The sequence below is a fragment of the Cololabis saira genome, chromosome 21, assembly GCF_033807715.1.
Source record: "Cololabis saira isolate AMF1-May2022 chromosome 21, fColSai1.1, whole genome shotgun sequence".
In the NCBI taxonomy this organism is placed as follows: domain Eukaryota; kingdom Metazoa; phylum Chordata; class Actinopteri; order Beloniformes; family Belonidae; genus Cololabis; species Cololabis saira.
Window position 1 is genome coordinate 35,022,863 of NC_084607.1, and position 25,763 is coordinate 35,048,625.

At 43.0% G+C, this 25,763-nt stretch overlaps 1 protein-coding gene across 7 annotated transcripts in view; it reads left to right on the forward strand.

Moving 5' to 3' along the window:
• ap2a1 (adaptor related protein complex 2 subunit alpha 1) overlaps positions 1-22,316 on the forward strand; it is a 44,533-nt gene extending 22,217 nt beyond the window's left edge. Inside the window, exons 11-21 of one of the 7 annotated variants that reach the window (XM_061712869.1) lie at positions 101-332; positions 1,048-1,236; positions 1,305-1,459; positions 5,992-6,054; positions 12,219-12,281; positions 14,294-14,376; positions 15,461-15,549; positions 16,402-16,643; positions 19,246-19,315; positions 19,432-19,566; positions 20,543-22,316. In XM_061712869.1, coding sequence (XP_061568853.1) covers positions 101-332; positions 1,048-1,236; positions 1,305-1,459; positions 5,992-6,054; positions 12,219-12,281; positions 14,294-14,376; positions 15,461-15,549; positions 16,402-16,643; positions 19,246-19,315; positions 19,432-19,566; positions 20,543-20,647 — 1,426 coding nt within the window. In that variant the 3' untranslated portion in view covers positions 20,648-22,316. The remainder of the gene's footprint in view (positions 1-100; positions 333-1,047; positions 1,237-1,304; positions 1,460-5,991; positions 6,055-12,218; positions 12,282-14,293; positions 14,377-15,460; positions 15,550-16,401; positions 16,644-19,245; positions 19,316-19,431; positions 19,567-20,542) is intronic. The other 6 variants (XM_061712870.1, XM_061712871.1, XM_061712872.1 and 3 more) reach the window with 6 other exon arrangements.
• The last annotated feature ends 3,447 nt before the right edge of the window (positions 22,317-25,763 follow it).

Below are 25,763 nucleotides of genomic sequence, written 5' to 3' on the forward strand. Positions count from 1 at the left end.
TAATTAGATACATTTTTTTTTTTAATGGCCTGACAGCACTAGCACAAAGTTGCCGTGTTACATCTGAGAGGGAAAATAATGTTGTGTTCTTCCTGCCCAGCCCGTTGGTCCAGTTCAACCTGCTCCACTCCAAGTTCCACCTGTGCTCCGTGCCGACCCGGGCCCTGCTGCTGTCGGCCTACATCAAGTTCATCAACCTGTTCCCGGAGACCAAGGCCACCATCCAGGAGGTGCTGCGCTGCGACAGCCAGATCCGCAACTCTGACGTGGAGCTGCAGCAGCGGGCCGTCGAGTACCTCAAGCTGTCTTCCATCGCTAGCACTGATGTCCTGGTTAGTTCTGCCCACCCAGTTCCAGCAGTTTGGTGCAAATGTTCTGCATTTACAGCTTTTTTTTTTTTTTTTTATAAATCGGGTAAGTGAATAAAAATATGGAAAATGACATCAGTAAGTAACAATAGGGGCATCAAAACTCAAATACCTACAGATACATAAAGTAAATGACAGCAATAAAACAGCAATCAGCGTACAATTAAGTTCTCTAAACCAGAGAGTGATGGGAACCAAAATTCTTGAAAAAGATGGCCACGATTTTTCCAAGGTTAGTTTTTCTAATGGTAGAAATGCTGTGAGTTGATCTACAAAAGTCTTATAAGATGGAGGGGAATCGTTCATCCAAAATAAAAGTATACATTTCTTTGCAAAGTAAGTGATCAAAATTAATATCCTGCATTTTCTGTTATCTAGTTGTAAATTATATGTGTAATTTAATAAATATAAACTACTGCTTAAATCAAATTTTTTTTGTCCAGGATTAATTGTGTAAGGGAATGAATTGAAGTCCAACAATTTTGTAATCTGTCGCATTCCCAGAACATATGCATGAATGTCCCCTCCATCTTTTTACATCTGGGACACTTTGATGAAATATCCTTGGGATTTTTAGTTTTTTTTTTTTTACCATTTTATGGAAAAGAGAAATTAGCTTAACTAAATTTTGAAATTGGGCAGGTCCAAAGTGACAGTTGTTGCTTTGAATGTTTCTCAGGCCACAGTCTTGGAGGAGATGCCTCCTTTCCCAGAGAGGGAGTCTTCAATTTTGGCAAAGCTGAAGAAGAAGAAGGGGCCCGGGGCCGTGTCCGTGACGGAGCTGGAGGATGGTAAAAGGGAGCCCGGGGAGCTGAACGGAGGGGCCGATCGGGGACCAGACACAGCAGCCATGGCCGCCTCTAACGCTGTGAGTAAACTCACCACAAATGTACCACTTTGTTCTGGACTCTGCTGTAAGTTCCCGGTGTTTTCCAGTCCACTCCATCCCCGTCGGCCGACCTGCTCGGGATCCGCTCCGCTGCTCCGGTTAGTACCGCTCCAGCCAGCACCGGCAGCCTGCTGGTGGATGTCTTCTCGGAGACGGGGCCCGCTGCACCTTCAGCTGCTGTGAACGATGACGGCTTCCTCAGGTAACAGGCCACCTCTTGTTCAGCAGATGGAGATCAGGCACCGCCAAGGTCCAGTATGGGTGGCTGCTACTTTTGTTAGTGATTAATGACACATTCAATATCTCATCAGTTAATAATCCTCCACTTTCCTTGGAGAACATCACTCCTTAAATCGTCGTTCCAAGAAAGTTGGACAGGTAACACATTTATAGAGGGAATGCGCATGACGTCACAGATGCGACTTCACAGCAGGTTTCGCCCCCTGAGTGTCGGCAAGACTGAGTGTCGGCAAGACTGAGTGTCGGCAAGACTGAGTGTCGGCAAGACTGAGTGTCGGCAAGACTGAGTGTCGGCAAGACTGAGTGTCGGCAAGACTGAGTGTCGGCAAGACTGAGTGTCGGCAAGACTGAGTGTCGGCAAGACTGAGTGTCGGCAAGACTGAGTGTCGGCAAGACTGAGTGTCGGCGTAGACTTTCAGTTTGAGCAACTGGAAAACATCTAAAATGGGAAAAAGCTGTTGTGCGATCGACTGTACTCATAGATTTAGCAAGAAATCGGAGTTACAGTATCATTTTACAGACTGCCGAAAAATAAGCTTAAGAGAGGTAAATGGGTCGCTGCAATTCACAGAAACAACTGGATTCCAGACACCGAAACGTGGATTTGTGGTTCCCATTTTTTATCAGGTAATGTTGGATTTTTGGGTAGCTAATGTTAAACGGTCAGATCATAAAGTTCGGTGTCCTCATCACTTTAATTTCTACAACAAATCCTGCCTTGAAGTCGGACTAAGCGTCAAGACTTTTGTAAGCCTTCAAGCTTTGCTTCGTGTATTTCCCCATCGTAGAAATTAAGTAAAGTAAAGTAAATATCAGGAAACTGGATTCGTGGCCAAATATTAATGTCCATGGACCACTGGTTCTTGGGGTAACTGTACGGGTCACTGTCAAGTCCAACTGACGCTAATTTAAGCTGATAATCGGCTGTTATCCCGTCTTTTCCACTAGTTGCAGCTGTTTTTGCCACTCAGGGGGCGTGGTCCAGTGGGAATGTGACGTCAATGCAAACCCTCTATTCTGTAAATAATGCCTTCCTCTCATTTGTATGTCGTTTTAAGACATTAAACACTAACTGATGGAAGTGCAGCTCTCATACTGGACTGGGTAGAATATCAGCTTTGACCAAACACACGTAAACACAAAATATGTCTTGAAGTGTTCAATAGTTGAGGGTTGTGGTGTGTTTTGTGTTGTTAAGACTATTTTGCATTAAGTTGTTAAGTGTCTGTTTGCTCCGTCTTTCTTTGTTCTGTTCTGGCCTGATAAAAACCTGTCAGCCCGGAGACTGTAATTGTAGAATAGTGTAAGTTAATGTTTCTGAATTAAAAGAAAAAATGGTCAGAAAGAGCTTGAGTAAGTTCTAATAATGATGTAGCTTAGAGTTTGGTTTGGCAGATCAGGGCGTCAGTGGTTGGTTAGCTCAGGTCAGACATGTGACAGCAGGGAAGAGGCATTAAGACAGTTTTACTTATTACTTCATTTTTACAGCCACACTCAGTCTCTCTTTCTTATTTTGGTGTAAAATAAAATGAAAATCCTCTGATTTTACAGGTTAATGCAACTTCAGATGAACAGCAATGTTTTGATTCTTTTCACGATGCCATTACTTGAACAAAAATGAAGCCAAAAAGAGAGTGGTCGGGCAATACTAAGTACCCCAGTTATTCAACAGCTTGTAGGTCACCCCTATCAGCAATGACTGAGGAGGAGGAGGTTTCCTGTATGACCTTCATTGTCCTGCACGCTCATGCAGGGATTTTTAAAGACATAGCTTCAGTTTGAGGAAAACTTGAATAAAATCTCCATCAGTCGTTTGTTCACGCTCGGCAGGTCCCACCACAGCAGCTCAGTCCGGTTCAGGTCAGCATTACAAACTAACAATAGGGCAAACGCACAGCATTGTTTTGTATTTTGTGTCTTTCAAATTTTTTTCCAGTCATATGTTCCTCGTTCAAGGTTGTTAAAAAAGATACTGCTATAATATTGTATCGTTATCGTGACCTCAATATCGTGTATCGTGAGATTAGTGTATCGTTACACCCCTAGTTGTCATGAGCTTCAACATGTTCAGTGAGGGCTGAAAGCCCTCAAGGCACTTTTAGATCAGAGCCACTTCCTCTCCCTGGACAAAGAGCTGTGTTAATGCAGGGAGCGTTACTGCTGCTGCAGCAGAGCTGAGGGGAGACGAGTCAGGAAACCATATCCAGTGGTCTGTGTAACATGACGGCCAAACGTCAGCAGAGCTGGATGCTACAGTCCTGGATGCAGACGATGGAGCCGGTGTCAGAGCCGCGCTACCCTGAACAGCAACACCCAGCTCCTGCTGTCCCTGCCCCATTCTGGTTACTTCTAGTTGAAGAGTACCCTTGGAGGGTATAATAACAATAATAGTAACAATAATAATGATAATAATAATAATAATAATAATAATAATAATAATAATAATAATAATAATAATAATAATTCGAGGAAAATGTTAAACTGGTCGTGAAAAATAAAGAAAAATATATAAATTTGAAAGGAAAGGGAAATTTGTGTGTCCCCAGATTTGGATCTTTGGAAAGAGTTCAATTGATGTTTATATTTTCCAAAGCAAAGAAATAACTTGTATTTTTCTCCTTCTTCCATTGATTTAACTTAAAATCGTATATGATATACAGGACTGTCTCAGAAAATTAAAATATTGTGATAAAGTCCTTTATTTTCTGTAATGCAAAAATGTCATACATTCTGGATTCATTACAAATCAACTGAAATATTGCAAGCCTTTTATTATTTTAATATTGCTGATCATGGCTTACAGCTTAAGAAAACTCAAATATCCTATCTCAAAAAAGTAGAATATTCTGTGAATCTTAATCTTAAACTGTAAGCCATAATCAGCAATATTAAAATAATAAAAGGCTTGCAATATTTCAGTTGATTTGTAATGAATCCAGAATGTATGACATTTTTGTTTTTTTAATTGCATTACAGAAAATAAAGGACTTTATCACAATATTCTAATTTTCTGAGACAGTCCTGTATCTATTGAAAGGGCCTGTTCAACCCCCGGCCTCATGTCAGTTGATATAATGGACAGGCCCTATGCTAGTAGTAGTAAACACAGGATATCACTCCATGGAAAAGTGGCTTCCCAGATAGTCAATTTTTTCACTTGTGTATAATAGGGCTGTTCGATTTTGCCCAAAAATACAATCTCGATTTTTTTTTTCTCTCAAAATCCGATTTTCGATTAAGATTATTTTGTGAATTGACAAAAGGCAAAGAAATGATTTCAAATATGCTGTTTTTTTATTGAACATTTGCCCCATTGGGCTTTAAGTGCAAACTTTGCTCTTATTAAACCAAAAAGGAATTAATAAAGTGCAAAACTCTGTAAAATAAGTTGAAAAAAAGTTTTAAAAAATATAATAAAATATAAAGTTTTATCTCTGAAAAAAAAAATCAAGGAACACAAGCCGGTCTACCCGGTGGCATGTTCCAACGCCCCCTCCTACACTAAAGAGCCTCTCCCATGGGGCACTTGTCGTAGGTATCAAGAGGTATTTCCATCAATCATTAATATGTGTGCAGACAAGGTAAAAAAAAAAGTGAAAAATCGATTTTACCATTTTCACGTTTTAACATCGTTCTAATTACATAATCGCGATTACGATTTAAAATCGATTAATCGAACAGCCCTAGTGTATTTCCCACTGTAGAAAGTTTGAACTGCAGAATCATAAATGGTTTTATAACCATTGCTAAATCGATGTGCACCAACAACTGCTAATGTCCTTCCCCTTTTTGTGTTAACACACCTGAATTCTCCAGAGCAACAAACCTGCCCAAACATCTGGATTACAGAGATGTGCACACCTGCTGGTGAGCAGTTCAGAGAGTGTTGTGGGGGCAGTAAGGGGCTAACACAAACTCTTAATTTTTGTGAAATAATGGCATGGTGAATATCGTTGCATGTTTTTGTACTGAGGTTGTGTTTTGCCGTCCTACAACTGATGGTTTCTACAGTTTTACAATTAAAAAAAACCCAGAAGAGTGACTAACATAAGAGGTTTCATGTGTGCTGCATGTGATCTGGATGGGGTCATTAACCTCCCCCAGGGCTAAGCTTTTCTCAAGAGTAGACCAAGTATTATTGTGGGGAGGTAAGTGGGTGATTCAGAGTGGTTTTGAGTCCCGTTAGGCCGTCGGGCCGGCTGGTTCAGCTGAGCAGGGAGACGTGCGAGGACAGGCTGTCCTCAGCAGTCTGAAGGCCGGGCCGCTGACGCAGGAGGACAAGGTTCAGGGGGGGCAGAACTCTGCTACACTTGTCACTTCTTTATCTTGCTCTATATGTGACTGTCTTTCGTCTTTTTCTCTCCTTCCCTTTTCTTCTGCTCCCTGTGTATCTGTGTGTGTGTGTGTGTGTGTGTGTGTGTGTGTGTGTGTGTGTGTGTCTCTGGCTTGGATGTGTGTGTGTCTCCTGTCCCCACTGTGACTGGACATTGACAGAGATCTGGAACCGCCCACCGAGACCTCCGATGCCCTTTTGGTGGAGGGTTCCGGTGACTCGGAGTAAGGGCCCAGTAACAAACTACAGAAGTAGAAGTAGCTAGACTAGAAACACGGCACCTCCACACTGTTTTCCAGGATTTTCCTGTTCTTTTCTCTCTTTCTTTTTTAAATCTTCAGTTAAACGTGTTTAGAAATATACTGTGTATTACTGGCAGGGTGGCTTGCTGCACTGGAGGAATGGAGGCGTGAATAAAAGCGCCGGACATGCTCTACATAAACGTTGATGCCTTCAGAACAAATACTTGAACACGCAGCTCTTCTGCTCTCCGTCATTAGCAGAGGATCAACAAGAGAACAGATCCAGTAGCTCTGCTGTTGCTTTTCTGCTCAACATCATCCTGATATGTGAATTAGAACTGAAACAATAGTTTCTGGTGAACTCGATACCGTGTACCGGTTCATGACGGCCACTTTATCACTGACAAGGTGCATCCAAATTTGGCGGTGGCTCGAATAGGAGATTACTTTTATGTCAGGTCACAGATATCTCTTACTTGGCCGTATGCACAGTATCAAACTGTTGTTTTTTGCGTTTATTGCACACTGTAGCCATTTCCCCAGTATCGATCCAGGCTCAGGCTTGAAGGCACACATCGCCTTTTGAACGAGGCAGCAAGCAGAGACTGAAGCCACGTTTCTGTTTCTCAGCAAAAGATGAGTTGGATGAATTAATATCCCTAATTTAGCAGAGGTAACGTCCTCAAGGGACGAGGGAGTCCTACCCAACCCAGCCCTGCGTCCCCTGAGCTGACGGCTGATGTAGCTTGAGGGTGGGACTTCACACTAAGTGATTACTCTACAGTCACCCACAGAAGTGCACTCTTTTATTAATAATAATAACAGCCTCTCCCACCCTCACCGGAACATTTATACAACAATGACTACGTTTACATGCAGTCAAAATTGGGGTTATTGCTAATATTCCGGTTACTGAAACATTCAGAATATTCCGTTTACATGGTAATTAATCATTTGGGATATCTGGATCAAACCAGCGACGCACGGAGAACATCATGACGCAATTCCCGTCATTTCTGCTTCTTCTTCCTGTATCCAAATTCAAAACAAATGCTGCTTCGCGTAACTTTTCGCTCACCTTCTTGTAAATCTGGCTATCCCGGTACTTTCTACCGTCTACAAATGCAGAAATGTTCATATCCTTCATTACATTTATGAAGTGATTAGTCTCCTCCTGGTCTTGGTTTCTCCGTGTTTATAAGAACTTCCTGGACTCAAAAGACCAGGAAGGAAAGAGCATGAGCAGAAAACAGATTCCTGTTCAGTTTGATGGGGATATTCCGTTTGGTGTTTACATGACCCAATATTCGGGTTTTAAAAGGAGTAACCCAGGGGTCATATTGGGGTTTTTAAAAACCCCAATATGAGCAAATTCGGGTTATTCAAAGGGATTATTGGTGTTTACATGGCCGTGCAAATTCGGGTTATTGCCAATATTCGTGTTTTAAAAGGGTTATTGACTGGATGTAAACGCAGTCATTCACACACCAGCGATGCCTCACTGGAGGGTGAAGTCTTACCCAAGGACATGACGACAGATGACTGGGGGAGCAGGGTTCAGCCAATCCTTGGATCAATGGACCACCCGCTCTACCACCCACGTCTGTTACTTTTAACAGAGCTTCTCAAAAAAAGCCACATGAAATAGTTTGGCTGGCCTCCCCATGGAGGAAGCCAGCGCGCTGCAGTAGCACCAGGATCGCTGCTCCGGTCGCTGAACCCAACCGTGGAACAGCTAAAAGACTTAGGGTGCTTTCAGACCTGTGGCCCGTTGGTTTTGTTCCGATTCAGGGGCTAAATCGATAGTTGTTTCGTTTTTCGTTTGTGGCGTTTGTGTTCACAAGGCAACCGTCTGTAGCGGTTCAAAGCTGTTAACAAACGCCATGAACCAACTGTTCTCTCATTGGTCAGAAATGAATGCGGAAGGAGTTTCCTCTTCCGTACCCCGGGAAAAACAATAACTATGGAGCATCGTAAGCGAGTGTGGCTAGTTTGTTTCTGTGTGTTTCTGTCTGCTGTTTGAATTATGTTCTCACTGCAAACGAACCGCTCCAGGTCTGGATTGAAATCGGGCCGAGACCACCTCTCCTAGGATCTCGGCTTGCTTGTTTTGTCCCGCATCCGAATACGATTGCTTTGTTCACATATACCAAACGATCCGATCTTTAGGGGGAAACGCTCACTGTTTCAGAACAACTGCTCCAAACGGGACAGTTGTGAAAGCATCCTTAAAATGATTAGGAACCTGGCTTCATTGCCAGCATTCAGCACAAAGTTTCATGTCAACATTTTTAGGAGTTTCTGATGTATTTGTCAGGAACGAGTCGGAGCTCCGATCAAATTCTGAACAAGTCGGTGAACAAATCTTTTAAATCAACTGATTGTGGTGAATCAGTGGACTGAAAACACCTGTGTCCATCACAAGGAAGGAGCAGCACAGAGAGATGACGGTACGAGATAACGCAGACACGAGTTAATCCACAACTCAATCTGCTGCCTGGGACAAGTGCTAATGACTTGTTTAGTAAATACAAAGAGCCCTGAACTAAACTGGAGACGCTGAGTTGTGAAACCGCCTTGTCTTCACGTGGCCTGCAGCTTGGCTCAGCCAGCGGTCCATCGCCAGGCCGGGCCGGTCTGGACCGGTTCTGCTCGGCTCTGGCAGCCGTCCTGACTCAGTCTCCACATGCTCGGCTCTGCTGTGATAGTGGGGAAGCGTCTTATCATTTCCACCTCCCTAGGAGATTAGAGTGTAATCTTGTATTGTCTCTGAGTAAACACCGGCCAGAATGAAGTCAGCAACAGTTCCCAGCTTACCGTCGCAGTGTTTAAACTAAGAGTGGCTGGTCAGAGAGCCACTCACTGAGCCACCGACCTAATTTGTGCAGTAACTTGAAGGTAAACCCTGGCCCTGATGTCCACTCGTCATGCTGTGATGTTGTGTGCACTTGTTGGTGGGTGTGTGTTTGGTTGCTTCCATTTCACCCCCACCCCAGGCAGCTGTGTGCAGTGATAACAAACATCTTTACTGTGGAGGGTGTAAACGAGGGGTTCCTGCACACAGTGGCCGTCTCTGCAGCTTGTCAGTGGAGCTCAACTGTCCATGTCCAAGTCCTGGCTGATAATTTATAGAGGGAATGCGCATGACGTCACAGATGCGACTTCACAGCGCTGAGTGGCAGCGTAGACTTTCAGTTTGAGCAACAGGAAAACATCTAAAATGGGAAAGAGCTGTTGTGCGATCGACAGTACTCATAGATTTAGCAAGAAATCGGAGTTATCGATTTACAGACTGCCGAAAAATAAGCTTAAGAGAGACAAATGGATCGCTGCAATTGGCAGAAACAACTGGATTCCAGGCACCGAAACGTGGATTTGTGGTTCCCATTTTGTATCAGGTAATGTTGGATTTTTGGGTAGCTAACGTTAAACGGTCAAATCATAAAGTTCGGTGTCCTCATCACTTTAATTTCTACAACAAATCCTGCCTTGAAGTCGGACCAAGCGTCAAGACTTTTGTAAGCCTTCAAGCTTTGCTTCGTGTATTTCCCCGGCGTAGAAATTAAGTACATATAAATGTCAGGAAACTGGATTCATGGCCAAATATTAATGTCCATGGACCACTGGTTCTTGGGGTAATTGTACCAAATATTAATGTCCATGGACCACTGGTTCTTGGTAACTGTACCAAATATTAATGTCCATGGACCACTGGTTCTTGGTAACTGTACCAAATATTAATGTCCATGGACCACTGGTTCTTGGTAACTGTACGGGTCACTGTCAAGTCCAACTGCCTTTAATTTAAGCCGATAATCGGCTGTTATCCCGTCTTCTCCACTAGTTGCAGCTGTTTTTGCTGATGTTTTGCCACTCGGTGCCAGTAAGGGGGCTGGTCCAGTGGGGAAGTGACGTCAATGCAGACCCTCCATTCATACACAGTCTCCGTTGCTCATCAATTTCTAAGACTTGATCAGTAAACCTTTTCTTCTGCTCAGCATCACAGCTGATCTGTTTTTGATGACATGTAAACCAGCTGGGTGGGGGGTTGTTCCGGTGGCTTTAATGGGACGGTGTTCTTTCTGTGTGAATAACAGAATATGAGGTTATGAAACGCCCAGCAGCTGTTTTTCATATTAAGTCTGCAAAGCATGGCATCAAGCTTTATGTGTAAGCTCTGTTTGTGCTTTTAAACACGTGAGCTCTGTCAGAGGTGGAGTGCATGTGTGCGTGACATCTGCTGCTTTGGCTCTGTACTCATCACACGTGGTTCAAGTGTTCCTTGAACCCTGATTTACACGATGACACCAGCTGTGTTTCCATCACCCTTCAACATTTCAACATGCACCGGTTGGAGTTGGATAGATTTGAAGATTTGATTTTGAACATGCATGATAAAAAGAGTACAAAAAAGTAAAAAAAAAATATATATATATATATATATATATTCTGTTTTTTTTTTTACTATATATACATATATATATATATATATATATATATATATATATATATATATATATATATATATATATATATATATATATATATATATATATATATATATAATTAAAAAAATGTGTATGTACAGCACTTGGGCAGCCCTCACGGATCCACCAACATGTTCGTAACGGAGTAGGATTGAAGTAAACACTTATCCAGTCCTACCTATACTGAAAACCCATACCTACTTTAATAACTGTTCTATACAGTGATATAATACTCAATTATATGTATATATAAATATAGTCAAAATCAAACAAATCAAGGCAAATAAAAGAAAACAAAACAAACGCCCAGCATTTAGTTGTGCTACTATGTATGTACTAATAGAAGTAATTATAATGTATAGTATTACATTATCATTACTTTACTATAATACTACAATATAATAGAGAACAATAGACAGCAATGGTATAAAAATATACTTGATTAACTATATAAGAGTGGATATGCTATATATACACTGGTTCATATATTTACCTCCAATTATATACATAAAAATTACTATATCTATATATCGACATATCTACATATACCGGTAACTATAAATCAGTATAAATTAATAGATATAGATACACAAATACTGTACGTACGTATAATACAACTCAATATATCTATATACATACCTACATATAACCATAATATACGTCTATGTATCTACATATATTAATAAATGTACATATCTACATATTTAGAAGATGCAGCAAATGGAAACTTGTAGAGTAGAAAATGTTCTGCATGAGAAGCCGTGCGGCAGTTTAAGCTGCCTGTCTGTCTTGGGTAAATATAAGGACGGCCAGAGTAGTTGATGAAATAAAAATGAACCTGCCAGAAGTTAGAAAATTGGCAGAAATACACAACTTTGTATCATTTCAGTTGTTGGATTTTCTTTTTTTTCACCATTTTGAAATCTAAGCCCGTCTTTGAGCCGGATCTGTCATGGAAGCACAGCTAGCGTTTAAAAGCTGAAGGTTTGCACCTGAACTCCATTAATACATCTCCTTCATTGGTTCTAGTGGCCACACATACAGACACGCAGTAATGCTGCAGTTTATCTCACTAATAAATGTCTATTCTGTAATCAGTTATTTGAAACTGCTTTTACTAACTACCTTTTGCATTTTCTTCTTTTCCCTTCTCTTCTTTCTTAACTACATCTCATCCTGCCTTCGCTCTGTTCTGTGTTCAAACATTTTTCTCTTCTCTCATCCCTTCTTTTTGGTTCTTACCCGTCTATCTTTCCATCCTCACCCCTGCTGCTCTCCTCCCTGCTGCTCTCCTCCTCCTCCCTGCTGCTCTCTCCTCCTCCTCCCTGCTGCTCTCTCCTCCTCCTCCCTGCTGCTCTCTCCTCCTCCTCCCTGCTGCTCTCTCCTCCTCCTCCCTGCTGCTCTCTCCTCCTCCTCCCTGCTGCTCTCCTCCTCCTCCCTGCTGCTCTCTCCTCCTCCTCCCTGCTGCTCTCTCCTCCTCCTCCCTGCTGCTTTCTCCTCCTCCCTGCTGCTCTCTCCTCCTCCCTGCTGCTCTCTCCTGCTCTTTCCTCCTCCCTCCTGCTCTCTCCTCCTCCTCCCTGCTGCTCTCTCCTCCCTGCTGCTCTCTCCTCCTCCTCCCTGCTCATCCCTCCATCTGCGTGTTGTCCTGCGGCCTCTCAGCTCTGCTCCTCCCTCTGAGGATCCTGCTCCTCCTCTGTCTGAAGCAGACGAGCTTCTCGACAAGTAAGATGTTTCTCTGCATGTTTGTGGTTGTTCTCGGCCTCACAGGAAGTCTGATTGTTTTTCTACTGTCCCCACTGGATAAACTAGTACATCTGTTGCTTTGAAAGCTAAATGCTAATCAGTGGGGCCTGTCACTATTGCTGTGTTAGCCACTTTAAAGCTGTCTTAGGTCAGAAAGAACAATAATTAAACTGTTTCTGTGTGTGATCCACATGCTATTAGTTAAATAGCAGTTTCTGACATTCTTAGACTCATCATATATGATCTGGTTGGTACGGCGGCCGAGACCCGCCATTGCTGGAAATAAAAGTGACGCTAAAAACAGAAACAAACGCTGCTGCAAATTAAATAAACGCTTAGCAAATAAAAGAAAAGCTGATAATATAAGAGAAACCCCGCTGCAAATAAAATAACAAAAACGACGCAAATAAAAAAGCCACAACAGAAGGGAATTACCGGGGACTATTTTTGCCGACGCACTGGGGTTTTTACACGTAGCGACGTTGAACACTAACCTTTTCACTTATTTTCTCGTTCGTGGTTCTTCTTATTCCTCGCTCTTCTTATTTCTTCCTTTTCACTTACGTCTTCGTCTTCTTCTCTTCTCACGTAAAAAACACCGGTGCATCAGCAAAAATAGTCCCCGGTAATTCACTTCCGTTGTGGCTTTTTTATTTGCGTCGTTTTTTTAAGATTTGCAGCGGCGTTTCTTTTATTTGCAGTGGGGTTTCTTTATATTTGCAGCGGCGTTTGTTTCTGTTTGCAGCGTTACTTTTATTTTCAGCAATGGCGGGTCTTGGCCACCGTAGGTTGGACTTTGCAAAGGTCAAGAACCACTATGCTTTTGATTTATAGTAAAAATAACACCAAGTACTGCCCAAATCCTAATGACAGTGTCCATGTTCAGCTCATTGTGATGACTGGCTCCTAGAGTAACTGGGTTATGCTGAGAGCACCAGTGTCTTCTGATTGGTTGAATTTCTGGAGGCTTGCAGATGGGAGAAACTAGTGACTCTTTATGGCCACAGCTCCTGTTGTCAGTCACATGTTTTCAGCATCTTAACATGTCGTCAGTGCCACCTTTTCAACCTGCACCTCAGATCCATACTAACATGTTGGAGCCAGAATTGGATTCAGATGAAAGTGGACGACAGCGCGTCCCATCACAGGCCAGATCCCAGCTGGGTGTTCAGTCCGCCGCTGTGTAACATCGGATCATATCGTCTGCTGGGAAACGCTGCACTCGGATGTCGTAGAGATGTTGGAAAAACCCTCCGGCACTTAATACTGATTAGAGAAATGCTACGACTTTAGCTCGTGTGTTTTTTCCTCCTCAAAGTCACAATTAGGAAGATTTGTCATAACTGTCGATAAAATAAAGAGAAAAGCCACATGATAAAATAAATAACGATAAACTGAACCCTGACTTGTGAAAATCAGACTTCAGTTTTGACTCAACGCTCATTAAAAACTGAAAAAAACTGACCTGGACGAATGAGTTGGTACCTCTAGAAAAGACGTTTTAACCCTTAAATGCCTGATGTATTTCTTTTGATACAAGGACATCTTAGAAATTAAAAAATACATGTTTAAAAAACTAAATATGGAAAAAATAAGCAATTACCCGAAATATTCACAATGATGCAAAATGATTTACAAACTGTTAGACAAAATGGGGATTTTTCTTTTTCTTTTTTTTTAAATTTCAATAAAAAAAAGAAATTGAGGTTTTCTGTGTATTATGGCTTTAAATAGTTGAACTAGGGAGGTCAGAAAAACCTAAAAATAAAACAGAATATGGGCACTTAAACGACAAGTATCTAACTCCAAAATACAAATGATCAACCAGCTCTTCAGAATTCACGTTTGTGAAAGAGTTTGTGTCCTGAATGACTGTCTGAGTGGGGAATCTCACCTCCACTGGTGGTTGACAGAGAGAGATCCAGAGCGGCACATTTCTATACCCGGCTCCTTGGGATGTCTCACAGCGTTTGAATGTTCTCCTCCTGCAGGTTCGTCTGCAAGAACAACGGGGTTCTGTTCGAGAACCAGCTGCTGCAGATCGGCATCAAGTCAGAGTATCGGCAGAACCTGGGTCAGTCTTTGTGTTGTTTGATACTCAAACATGCATGTTCCAGTGGGTTTATCCCAGAAAACGGGTGTAACCATGGTTACAATCAACAGATTGGTTTGGACTAGTGCTGTCAGGCGATCAAAAAAAACCTAATTAATTACAGGATTTAGAATTAATTAATCTAATTAACCACATTTTAATCTCATATCTGCTAAAGGTCCCCAAATAAAGAATTAGAATTCTAGGACATTACAAAATTGCAGTGCATGACTAATCAATTGAATACACTAAGAAGAGAAGATTTGAAATCCACATTTTTATTGGTGAAGTGTTTCATGAATGAAATTCAAAAGAAAAAGCTCAAGCACATCAGCAAACCAATTAGGCCAGGTACATTATTCAAAAATGCAATACAATACAGTTAAATAAATACAATTCAGAAATAAAATAAGGCTGAGTCTCAAATAGACACTTAAGCAGACTCTCAATTCAATATTAAAACTAAAGCTGACTCAATACAGCGATTCAAGTACTAGTAGCTGTAACGTTTACAGTGGAACTGGTCCGGACATGTTTAGTGTTTAAATGATAATTCAGGCTGGAGCAGCTCTGGTGATAGGAACATTATTTTTTACAAAATGTACAAATCACCACGTTCTTGTTGATAGTCCCGTCTTCTTTCTTTTTATACATAAACTTTCCGTTCAAAGGTCCTAGCAAAGATTAGCTGAGTCTCCCCTGAGTCGTCCAGGTCTGTCAGGTCTTTGTTAGTTTGACCAGCAGCAGCAGGAAGTGACCTGTTACTGCCAAGTGAACTACGGCTCCCTCAATGGGACACATTTAAAATACTCACGCATTATGCCACTCATTAATTGCGTTAATTTTCATAACGCGTTAATTAGCAGTGTAATTAATTAATCTAATTAACGCGCTAAACTGACAGCCCTAGTAATTTTATCTCATAGGAGACAAAGGAACCTATAATGTAGGAAGTTGGTGCTTCCACTTGATTTTGGACCCAGCTTGAAGCGGCCTTTCAAGGAGCTGAAGTTTTAGTAGTTTATGGTTGAGTTGAACTTGTCATATGTGTGAAACGTGTTTCCAGGGAGGATGTACCTGTTCTACGGTAACAAGACGTCGGTGCAGTTCGCCAGCTTCACCACCACCGTCAGCTGTCCTGGAGAGCTCCAGTCTCATATCCTTTCACTACGTTTGCAGCCTGGCAGGCTCCCCGCTAGATCTCTCTTTATTGTTTCTATTGTGAGGAGACTAGGGCTGCAACGATTTGTCAACGTTGTTGACAAAAATTGATAACCAAAATTGTCGATGAAGAATTCGATTGTCGCCAGACGTGTTTTTCCAATGGAGTGAGACGTCTCACTTCAATACAATCTCTGCCGAGAGTCGTGCATGCACGATAGCGTCTCTGCGAGCGGTAGCGGGCAAAACAAAAATGACTGCGTCCTATACAGCAGCTGCGGGTAATAAAACTTTAAAAGTTTGGGAGCATTTTAGCCTGGATACGGCAAATTTCCCCTCTGTGGGACTATTAAAGGTTTATCTTATCTTATCTTATCTAATAAAAAGATTACTTTCAAAGTTTGCAAAGCTGACCTTGCTTATCACAGGAGCACGTCGGTAATACACAAGCATTTGAAGAGAAAGCACGTCGGAGTGTTGAACGAAATGGACTCACCTTGGTAAGATATTAAGCTTATTTTGGCTTTAAAAGAGAGCTTTAACGTTATGCCTGACTGTGCCTGACAAAAGTATTTTAAATTAAATGCATGCAGTCTGAAGAAGTTGAATAAAACATCTATTTTTTATTGAAGTAGCCATCTTTCTTGTGTTTATTATCATTTGCCACATAATTAAAGCAACCTCATACTAAATTTAAGAAAAAAATACCAATTATCCGATTAGTCGACTAATCTTTCAATAGTCTGTGACTAGTCTACTATTAAAATAGTCGTTAGTTGCAGCCCTAGAGGAGACGACGGGACGTGCAGCTGCATCTCTGGTTCGTTGCCTTGACAACCGGACCCACAGCTCAACGTTCAGACCAAACAGGTGGAGCCCTTGGTGGAGGGTGGAGCCCAGATCCAGCAGGTCCTCAACATCGAGTGCATTACCGACTTCTCAGACGCGCCGCTGCTCAACATCAAGTTCCGCTACGGAGGGGCTCTGCAGAACCTGACCCTCAAGCTGCCCGTCACCATCAACAAGTTCTTCCAGCAGACGGAGATGGCCTCACAAGACTTCTTCCAGCGCTGGAAACAGCTGAGCCAGTGAGTTTCTGTCAGGCTCCACCTCACCACGCTGCACTGCTGGTAACCAGGGAAACCAGCGCACACATGTGGCCGACTGTTGGTCCTGTCCCCGAGTCCCAGTGATGGAACACTCTCACTCTGGAGCAGTGTTGTTTTTGGCAGCCATTTTAGATTTAGTCTTAGTCTTTTGGACCAAAATGCTTACTAGCCTATTAGTTTTAGTCACATTTTAGTCATTTCTATATGTGATAGTTTAGGCTAGTTTTAGTTGAAGAAAACTCAAAAAGGTTTTAGTCCAATTTTAGTTAAAAAAAAAAAAAAAAAAAAGATAAAAAAAAGATAAAAGAAAATGTATTTTCACCAATATTTACAATAATAAAGGTATATTGTTTTTTAGCCTAAATCTAGCAGACATGTATGTATGATAAAGCTGCACATATAACCTGACCAGTTTAACATATCAACGTGCTGACGGAACATAAACACACAGAGAGGACACACCATCACTGGATGTAAACAAGCTGCTACAACAAACAACATACAATACAACAAAAGCCAAGTGTGCTGTTCATTTAGACACATGGGGAACAGCAACACGTCTCAAATGCTATACTTTTGTCTACGTTTCAGACAGTCACTCAAACATGGGTCAATATGATACTTAGTACCGTATTTTCGCGACCATTCGGCGTGCCCTGTGAAAAGGCGCACCCTCAGTTTTTTGTCATTTTTGGATTTAAAACACACACGGCGCACCGACTGAAAAGGCGCCGTCAGCACACATGGAGTGCCGCCTTACAACAACACACACGCGCACGCACAACACAACACACACAAATAGAGCAAAAAAAAAATAATTAAAAATAAAGCAGGAGCAAAACTTAGTTTGATTGTACTTTATTTAAGTTATTACATTAATCAAACCCATCGAAATCTCCATCCTCCGTTTCTGCATTCATCCGAGCCTGATCGCGCTGAGACCGGGAGAACTGCTTTTGCAAAAGCCCAAACAACAGTCCAACCCAGCAGACACGTCAGCCCACGCATCTACAGTCCTTCAACAGTAAACGACGGAGCCCGATGCCGTCGGGCGGTTCCTCCGGCCTTCCGGCCCGCCTCTGTGACACAGCTCCCCCGGGAGCAGCTTCTTCTTCTCGGTAGCGAGGCCGAGTCTCCCCGTCCACTCCAGGTGTCCCGCCACGGAGCCGCCCCTTCCCCATTTAACATCTCATGGTGGCCTCAATTACGTCCGCCTTATGGATCCACGTTAAGTCGACGCAGCCCTACGCCGTAGGCTCTGCGTCGGTGTAACGTGGAACCATAAATCAGCCTTTACCATAATACAATGGGTGCATTGTGTCATTGGGCGCGCGGCACATTTAAAAAAAAAAAAAAAAAAAAAAAAAAGACGTTTAGATGCTCCTAATGGTAGCAAAAATACGGTACACTTGCAGTCCAACCAAAACCCCTTCATGTGCTACACACAGGCTACCAGTAACACACGCATAAACTACCAGTAACACACGCATAAACTACCAGTAACACACGCATAAACTACCAGTAACACACGCATAAACTACCAGTAACACACGCATAAACTACCAGTAACACACGCATAAACTACCAGTAACACACGCATAAACTACCAGTAACACACGCATAAACTACCAGTAACACACACATAAACTACCAGTAACACACACATAAACTACCAGTAACACACACATAAACTACCAGTAACACACACATAAACTACCAGTAACACACACATAAACTACCAGTAACACACACATAAGCTACTGAATTGATGTCAGCACAACTAAACTAACTTCAGCCTGGGTTAGCAGCGCAACCAAGCTCATTTAGACTGAAGTCAGCAATTGATCATATGAAATTGATCACAAGCCGATTGTCAAGTAATATTGTATGATATGTTAACAGGACTTGGTGTAACTTACCTTCGAACAAATATCAGCGTGGTGAGTCTTCAGGAGCCGCTTCAGATTGCACCTAGTTTGTGGCCACATTTATCGCCGTCTCCCTCTATGATGAATTCTGTTTTTCTTTCTTTGCTTGATTATATTGAAAATATGTCCATATTTCATCTGGTTGTTTCTGACCACCAAGCTCCTTGCCGCTGCCGCAACGGTCCGTCATCCTACCGGCCTGTGTGACTGTAACACAGCTGTGTTGCTCAGGTGCTGCCAGGTGATGACAGGTGGGCGTGGCCAAACCAGGAGAGGTTGCAACGCTATTGCTGATATTTTTTAATTTTTTTACAGACATGTCAAAGGCAGGTAGAAATGTCATGCATTTTAAACGTCTGACCCACTGATTTTCGTCTCGTCAACGTAAACTCTAACACGTCTCGTCATATTTTAGTCATCAAGAGCCACGTTAAGCTCGTCGCCGTCTCGTTATCGTCATGAAAAAAAGGTGCGTCAAGGAAATAATTTTGTCATGAAAACAACCATGCTCTGGAGCTGTGATTTCCTCCACATCAGCCTCACACGACAGGGTTGTTTCCAGCACTCAGGTGGCCAAGTCCAACTCAGATCAAAGTTAGATATTCTTCTCCTTTTCTGTGAAGGACTCATTGAAGCTCTTTGTCTCTCTCCAGGCCTGCGCAAGAAGCACAGAAGATCTTCAAGGCCAACAACAGCATGGACACGGAAGTCCTGAAGGCAAAGGTGAACCAGCCTCCTGCAGCAAAACACAAACCTCCCTGGAAGGTTTCACAGTCCTGCTGTTTCCCTGCCCTGAATCCCGTTAAGTCTCTCTCTGTCTTCCATGATCCCGGCTGCAGCTGCTGGGGTTAGGGATGGCCCTGCTGGACAACGTGGACCCCAACCCGGAGAACTACGTGTGTGCTGGAGTCATCCAGACCAAGAGCCAGCAGGTCGGCTGCCTGCTCAGACTGGAACCAAACGCACAGGCCCAGGTACGGCTCTGTCTCTCTGCAGATGTCTGACCCGCTATAGACTAAAAAATTTATCACGATCATTTTTGGCATTTATCCCGATAACGATAAAAATGACGATTTAAAAAATAAATAAATAAATAAAAAAATAAAAAATACCAATTCAACTCCACCTTTGTAACTATAAATCTATCACCACTTTCAGTCTTTGGAGCCCCCAAATCACTGCTCTAAAAGAATACTAAATACTACTAAACTACACCAATTAAATTGAATTAATAAAAAAACAATTAAATTAGTACACCTGTACTGCAAAACTGTAATGACTCAAATGAAACAAGTTTGAAATGTAAGAACAGATTCAACATTTATTCAAACTGCATGGCTTAAACAGTGGGATAACAGTGAAACAGCAAAAGTACCATCGTCCTTCAAGTTTTCCTAGCTTATAAAATCACAAAGTAGAAAAAAATACAACCTGATAAATAAAGAAACAGGACAAATAAATAAAAGTTCACTGAAAATAAAATCCTATCAGTGATGACCTCTTCTAATATAAATAAAATGTGCAAATTAACCTGTGGTTGGGACAAGCCACAAATTAGATACTATTGCAATTTTTTTTTTCGTAATAGTCAAAGGTTATATCAAAATGTAACAACCATTTCCTTCTGTTTGGGTAACGAAATAGTGCAAAAGACAACATGATGAAGAACAAAAATATATAGCCATCCTTTGCACTCACTGTGTTTTTGCAGACTCTGCACATAATAGATGATGTTTGCTCCTATTTCTTTTTAAATCCAAACCAGTGCCAGATAACGGAGCTGGAGCCTCGTTTAACAACGAGCTCTCAGATCCGCCATGTTTGTTACACAAAAACCTCATCAACGGGAATTTATTGTTTTTACCGCGTGATGACAAATTCTTACTGTGGGTAATTTCTTTGACGGTTTATGGTGAACGCTAAAATATGGCCCATTCCTACTCTCTGCAGACGTCTGACCCGTGTGTCTCTCAGCAGATGTACCGGCTGACTCTGCGCTGCAGCAAGGACTCGGTGTCCCAGCGTCTGTGCGAGCTGCTGGCCCAGCAGTTCTAGGCCCGGCCCCCCAGCGAGACCAGTCCTCCCAGCGTGACCAGTCCTCCCACCACCCCCACCAGCGACCTCCCCCTCCTCCCTCCTCCCTCCAGCAGAGAGTCCAGGGGTAAAAGAAGGTTCAACCTCCATAAGGGAAGAAGCCGCCGCTGCCAGCAGCAGCAGCAGCAATATTATTGTCTTTATTCTTGTCCCACATTCTAATTCCAGCTCATCTTCTACTCGTTTATTAACATGATGCTACAATCTCCTTTTCCTTGGTTTACCTGTGTAGCTGGTGTGTTTATGGCCAGGAGTGTGTGTGAGAGTGTGTGTGAGTGTGTGTGGGTGTCCCATGGTTGTGCTGGGGTCTCATTCTGCTCCATCCTGACTGAAGTAGTGATGCATCTCTCCATGTCTTGTCTGCATTTGTGAGATTTAATCTGCTAAACATTCCTGGAAGTTAAGTGGGAAGACAAGTGTTAATTACACACACACACACACACACATACACACACACATTCCCCCCCTCACACACACACGTGTAAGGCCTGCGTGGCTCCTTGTGGTGGGAGATCTGAAGCGTTTTCCAAATTAAAAGCACTTCAGACGTGGAGATCCCCTCATTCCTCCCGTCGCCCCGCAGTCAGTCGCCCCTCGTCTGGATTAACTAGTGCAATTATTTTTGATGTGTATGTAAATATGTGCCAGTGAGTCACTTTCTCTTGTTTTCAGACACATTCCCATCCCCGCGTTTAAATGCTGGTGATAATCAGAGCTGCTCAGGTAGAGGGAGCTTCAGAACGGACACTATGTAGACTTTTGTACAGGATGAGACCCGTCTGCGGGTCAGATTTCCACGACTCCCAACACAGGCTCAGAGGCAGCGCCGCTGAAAACCCTCGGGGCGTCTGTGAGCTGCTTCTCCTCCGGAGACGGAGTCTCACTGAGCCGGCAGGGCCGCTTCCTCATCTCCTAAACCAGAGCAAGTGTTTGAGCTGAACACGAGTGTTCTGCTTGGGTTAGTGATGGGGTCGTGAGCGTTTCACCTGAGCTTGTGTTTGGAGGCGTGTGTTGGGAGAGTGCTAACTCTGCAGGGTTTCTAGTGAAGCTCTGCGCCGCTGAGCCCAGACCCCCCCCACCATCCCAGCTTTATCCTAAACACCAGTCCTGCTTCTAAAGCAAAACATTACCAGTATCAGGAGGTTAATTCCAATAAATCAGGTGTGTTCTCAGTCACTACAGGCGATCCCCTTCATCTGCAGCTTCCTAAACTCCGCTGGACTTCCTGTCACTTACAAGCACTGATGTTGTGGGGGGGGACAGGATGTGACACCCACAAGTCCATGACAGCTACAGGGGACTCTGTACATATGTGTGTGAATGAGAGCGTGGCTGGAAACGGGTGAGAAGAAAAAAAGAAAAGAAAAGCCTACAGACATTTCTAATACACGGTCACATTACATCCTGCGACTGCTCGGCGGTCGCCGGACATTTGAACTTTGTAGTGGAAACGTAGTCATTTTGTCATTTTGTGAGCGTGTGTATGTGAGTTTGTGTGTCTATGCAGTATCCACTAGCTAATACAGCCTCATGTATCGGTGTTAAGAAACTGTCCAATACCTGTGTTAGAATTAAGATTTACCCTGTAATGAAAAGAAATGTGAAAGTAAAGTTATGCCATATATCTGAACGAGAGTCTCCTGTCTTCTGTCACAGATGTTCAGGGCCGGGGGCAGGGGGGGCCTCTGCAGCAACGCTGCTTCTGACCACATGGAGGCAGCAGGTCCCAGGACCAGAGCCGGACCCTCAGATCACACAGATCTTCCCCCGTGTGGTCAGAGCTGGTACTGCTGCATGATGTCTTCCACAGTCTGCTCCCCATCAACTAGGGAAAGTTTTTATAGTAACACGAATATAACGGATGTACATGCTGATGAACATATAAACAGACAGGAACAGGGTTGCCACAATACAGTTTTCTGAGTTAATTTCTTGTTTTCTGGGTTACTTTTCCTACAATAGTAAAGGTGACAGGACGCTTCACTCGGGTCCCAAGTGTGGTTTGAATTCAGTCCATATCCTCCTTAGTCCACATTACTCTTGAGCACATAGAGAACACAACCAAGTCTCTGCCGGCAGGCGACCTAGTAAATGAATATTTGATAAAGGAAAGGGGTGGGAAATGGTAAAAAAAAAAGAAAATAAAGCAAATGGAATAAACTTTATTGATCCCCCAGAGGGGAAATTCACTTGTGCAGCAGCAAACGTACACGCGTGACAATTTTTCCAAAATGTATACGAAATTACGAAAAGGTATAAAGTATACCCTAAAAAAATAACCTATAAATAGCTAAGTAATTAAAAAGAGAAATATAAAAAGAGAGCAATGTACAAAAGTAATGAACCCGAAAAACAAATAATATATATATGTGCAAAGAGACAAAAATACCAGTGAAACTGTATTTGTGGAGTGACGTGAGCCATTACTTGGAGAGAAAGCAATTTACAAAAATGCTGACCATAAAATGCACTTAAGCTGGCTGTGTTTCCATCACCCTTCAACATTTCAACATGCACCGGTTGGAATTGGGGATAGAAGATTGAAGATTTTATTTCGAACATGCATGATAGAGAGTACAAAAAAGTAAAAAAAAAAAAAATTATATATATATATATATATATATATATATATATATATATATATATATATATATAATTAAACAAACAGAGCAAATATACAGTCCACTACCATCTCCACGGTTAAGTGATTTCCTGATTGAGAACAGGTGTGTCAGTAATCAGGCCTGGATGTGGCTGGAGAAATTGAACTCAGCTTTCCAAAGATGTGATAAACCACAGTTAATTTATGTTTTAACAGGAGGGCAATCACTTTTTCACACAGGGCCATGTAGGTTTGGATTTTTCTTTCCCCTTAATAATAAAAACTTTCATTTAAAAACTGCATTTTGTGTTTTTGTGTGTTATCTTTGTCTAATATTTAAATGTGTTTGATCTGAAACGTTTAAGTGTGACAAACATGCAAAAAAATAAGAGATCAGGAATAAGAGATCCCTGCTCTCCTGCAGTCCTGCAGCTGCAGGCTCTGCTCTTATGAGCCCCGGGTCAAGGTTTCTCCACTCTTGTAAATTTACTTTGTAAATCTTTACTTGTCAGTATAATCCTCATGAGTCCTCTGCTCTAAACCCGTCACTAGTCAGACCGGGAGCAGTGGGCGCCCTGGGAGCAATTAGAGTCAAGGGCCTTGCTGTTATAAATAAAACTGATTTGAATGGGACTGGATTAGGCATTGGTCTAATTTTAGTTTTGTACACGTCTTGTAATTCATAAATTTTGTCTAAAAAAGTCTGCATATTTAGGATAGGCAGTTGGTTTTATTTTAAAAGTTGCTTGTACTCAATGTTTTTTAATTTTTTTTTTTGTTTAGTTGTGTTTTTTCGATATTTTTTTCAATGTTTTTAAATGTAAAAGTCTGAATTATGGTTCTGCGTTAAATCGACGCAGTACCTACAGCGTAGGTTACGCGGCGACACGCACCGTACAGGGCGCGTCGCCGCGTACCCTACGGCGTAGGCTCTGCGTCGGTGTAACGCGGAACCATAAATCAGCCTTGAGGGATAGCTCGTTTGGCGGTGACGTCACTTCCGTTTTCCGTGCCGGCGGCAACTGAATCGTTTTGAGTTTTGGAGGATATAATAATAACTTTGGAGTATTTGTACATCCAGTGCTGTAAGTTAAAACCGTCTAGAGTAAATATATTTTGATCCATTTGGTTTTCCTTAAACACAGTCTCCTTAAAACTAACTAGGTTAAAATAACTTTACGTGACTGTTGCAGTAAAGAATGCTCGTTGCTGGGCAACGCCAGTGCAAGGGGGCGGAGTCGGCACGCAGCATGAGGCATGTGATTGGTCGATTTGTTGCTGACGTCATAAAGGTTATGACGTCGCAACAAGACATTATAAACACACCTAATCACGTCAACGTTCCATTTTCTTCTGGTCGTCAGAACGAAGAGCAGCTTTCACAGCGTTCTGATTAAAAATCTTTATTTAGGAATACAAATATCTCAAAGTTCTACAATGGGAGCCAAATCTTCCAAGGTCGGCCCTATGCCAACTGAAGTGCCTTGTGAGAGAAGAGCCGTCCACTTTAACCAGAGTTCAGGTGAAGGCTCAGCAGCCAAACCTGAGCCCGGTTGCAGACACGGGTCACATGTGACACAAGCCGTCCAGTGGACGGTCCACAAATCAGCCCAGGTTGAGCCGTATCGCTGCTTCCTGGCCGTCCCAGACTCCCTCCACTCCCTCCGCCTCCAAGCACCACCCCCCCAGTTTGGAGGAACAAATGTGACTGATGGGCAAACAGAAGAGTGTGTGACGTGTGATTGCCTGCAGGACGACGCTGGGGAGGAAGCCCCGGGCGTGTGTCTGGAGGCGCTGGGTCGCACGGTGGCAGAGCTGCAGCGCTCGCTGCTCCAGCTGGACTCGGAGGAGAAACACGACCTCCTGCAGGCGTGCAAGACGCTGAACCACACGGTCAACCTTTTAAAGAATCCCACGGCCACAACCAGAGATGCATCGCGTTGTGTCGGCGTCCCTGAAGTTGTTGAGAAGACAAAAAGGAAAGGACCAGGTTCAATGGATAGTACATCCTCCGAGTTTGTGAGCCTGACCAACCAGATCTCCACCTCTCTGGTCCTGCGGCTCCTGACCAAGCTGTCCAGGAGAAACCGAAAGCACGTGCGAGGGGCCGACAGGATCGTCATCTTGACCCGGCTGTCGGGCCTGGTGGCGGCGGAGCTGGACGCGTGCGACTGTGACCTCCTGAGGATTGAAGCCAACATCGACGACATCACCAAGAGCATGGTCCGGGGCCTCCTGAAGACCTTCGGGTCCTCGGAGAGCCTGCTGCTGGCGGCCATGGCCCCGGAGAACCCGGCCTTCGATAAGGCCGTCATGAGTTTCCTCAGGTGGAAGCTCAAGGTCGTCAAGAAGACGCCCTTGACCAAGTTCTTCTCCAGAATAACCAGACCTTTCCGGCGTTGACATGCTGCCAGGAGGCATGTCCAAAAGGTCCAAAACCAAAAGGCTTTGGATTGGTCTTGGAAAGATCAGGTG